Source organism: Acyrthosiphon pisum, unplaced genomic scaffold, assembly GCF_005508785.2.
Source record: "Acyrthosiphon pisum isolate AL4f unplaced genomic scaffold, pea_aphid_22Mar2018_4r6ur Scaffold_13685;HRSCAF=14328, whole genome shotgun sequence".
Classification (NCBI taxonomy): domain Eukaryota; kingdom Metazoa; phylum Arthropoda; class Insecta; order Hemiptera; family Aphididae; genus Acyrthosiphon; species Acyrthosiphon pisum.
In genome coordinates, this window is record NW_021762310.1 from 1 (window position 1) to 2,794 (window position 2,794).

The window sequence follows — 2,794 nt, forward strand, 5'->3', positions numbered from 1 at the left end:
AGTGCCGAGTGACTGAATGAGTGGATAGATAACAAAATAACCTGTCTCAATCGCCATTGTCCCATTGCGCATTTGCGCCATTTTTAATTTATCTGATTCTTTTTCTTATTTTCTTTCACCAGAACGGTTATTAATACGACTGCCGAGTGCCGACTGTTGCGGCTGAGAAGCTGTACCATTAATGCATGTTGATGTGCCGATGTGCCGTACTATCAATGTCCTTTCTTTGAGACACGACTATGGGAAATATGCATTAGATTAAACCATAAAACCACCATGCAAGTCGCAAGATATTAAATAATAACCGTTTTCTTTCGACTTTTCGTGTAATTGTGTGCTCCGTACTTCCATGGACAGCTGTACATGGCATTAGTGCCTACTGCCTTTAACGTGTGATCACATTTGCACATAATAAAAGGGTAAATATAAAATTGCTAGTATATCAACTATCATATTGAAGTAGGTATGTTAGTTGGTACATGCATGTCAAGGCTCTTGTGTCTTTCAAATACTACTGAACGATGTATTGACAGCAGATACAATTAATTGTTTGATGCGGACAAATTATAAAATTTTGTAGTTTGTGTTTAAGGTCCATATTAACAATTTAAATTAATTGCATAAAATTTGTTTAGTACAATGGCAGTAAAAAGAAAGGATAAAACTGATAATCATGACACCCCTGCGAAAAACAAAAGAATTAGACAAGAAAAAGTTGGTGACTTTTCCGATGATGAAGACTTGTCAGACATTGATGACGCAGATATATTCAATGGTATCCGCATACCGGTTGAATTACCTCCAATTAAATCAGCTGAAGAGAATCCTGGGCCTCGCATGGTTATTACAGAAATTGTTGCCAACAACTTTAAAAGTTATTTTGGCGAAGTTACTATTGGGAAATTTCATAAGGTAAGAACATCATTTCATGTGTTATCATGTAAGTAATGAGTTATTAGATGTGTTCTTAGGAAAAATCAATACTTAATACAATGCCTGAGAAAAAAGCGAGCTTTTGGTAAGGAAGCAATAACTACATCAATTATGAGCAGAGTTAGGTTTAGGCCGGGATTACACGGCGCGTGGCGCGGCACAAGGAGTTAAAGCGTGTGTATAGCGCGCACGTTTAAAACCGACACGCTGTTAGATTGGATAAGACGCGCCGTGCCAATTTACCTAATGTCAGCATGTAATATTGTGATCATAAAAAAATGTTTATTTTTCACTCAAACACACGATTCTAATTCCAACAATACATCGCAACGATTAACTCGATTTGCATTCTGATAAAATATTCTTTTTTTCCACAACATCTATGAGGCATCGGTCGAGGTACATTTTTAAAATTGTATTTAGTTAAATAAATATTTAAGCTTGAAATTCTGAATTTTTTTGAATTTTTACAATTTTTATTGCATTTTAATTACAAAAATTAAAAATATGGTTCGACCGTTTCCTTTGTATATATTATGGACAATACGAATATTTTTTCAGAATAAAAATTGTGATAATTGTCGGTACGTACCTTTGGAATTAGAGACAGTAGTTTTTGACAAAAAAAGACGTGGTGGCGAGGCCCCTATAAGAAATATTAATATTTCATAAATTAAAAACTAAAAATTGTTTTCAATTTTGATCTATGATACTTAATTTAATTAATTTTAATTTACTTATTCATGATAGATATGAATATTTAGGTATATCTATACCAAGTAGTGCTTGACTAGTTAGGTTTATCTCCTTCTATAGCATTCTATGTATAGTTTTTCATTTAATATTTAAAAAATTTTTTTTGACTTTTGAAATCAACAACAAGTATTAACATTAATACTTCAAACTAATTACAATTCTTTCCAAGTGTCTGTAATATCTATAGGAAGTAGGTGACCAGCAAAACTTTGAATCTTTATCATTAGATTGATACTACTACAGACTTCACAATGTTTGAAAAGGCAAGGCAATGTACATGCAGGGCTATTAATTTAATGCAGTTAAAAACCTTAAAAAATGCACTTAAAAGGCTAAAAGTTGTAGTATAAAATGGTTTAGTTTAATTTTTATATTCATATTGATATAAGTAAGTTATATGCATACAAGTTTATTTATTTAATAAAAAAAAATTGTAATAATGTTTGAATTTTGATTTTGAAGTTGATTGATTCTTTATTAATTCTATTTGCATGAAACACTTTTTACAATCTAGCAATTGCCTTATTTTATTGTATCATTATCTTTACCTAACTCGTATACAGCTTGCGTAAAATATAAATTTTACGTATAATATACAGCCTGTGTAAAAAAAAATATGTTTCTGAAGATGTTAATTGACTGAATTTGATTAAAAATACTAAAGAAAAATATAACATTAAAAGTCAATAAAAAGACCTAAAAATTAAAAACTTCAAAAAATGCAAAATAAAAGTTTCATAAATGGTTACATAAGTCAAATTATGTACCTACTTAGAAAGTTACCTTTCACTATCATTTAAAAAAAAATGCACTTTCCTACAAATTCACAGCCCTGTTTATATGTAATTATTTTAGTACATGTTACGGAAATTATTTCATTTACTTATATAATTGTCTTTAAGATTAACGTTCTTTAAATAACCTTCTAACTCTTTATCACTTGATTTTATTCAAAATCTTAGTAATGTCTTAAAATGTCCAAAATTTAAATTTTTACCGTAGATTAATGGACCATAGTTCTGGTCACCACAACGTGGTATATTACTCTAGTTTAAAATAGTAAGTATATGTTGAATAAAAGACGCAATATATTTTTGTTTCCTTG

General features: G+C 30.0%; 1 protein-coding gene across 1 annotated transcript; it reads left to right on the forward strand.

The window, feature by feature from the left end:
- The first annotated feature begins 53 nt into the window (after positions 1-53).
- Positions 54-1,264, forward strand: LOC100575955 (structural maintenance of chromosomes protein 4). Its single transcript, XM_003248853.4, has 2 exons — positions 54-419; positions 636-1,264. Exon 2 carries the CDS (start codon positions 640-642, stop codon positions 946-948), a length of 309 nt encoding a protein of 102 aa, XP_003248901.4. The 5' UTR covers positions 54-419; positions 636-639; the 3' UTR covers positions 949-1,264.
- The last annotated feature ends 1,530 nt before the right edge of the window (positions 1,265-2,794 follow it).

Bases quoted from the DNA above. Each gene is read 5' to 3' on its own strand.
- LOC100575955 (XM_003248853.4), top strand. From the start codon at position 640: ATGGCAGTAAAAAGAAAGGATAAAACTGATAATCATGACACCCCTGCG.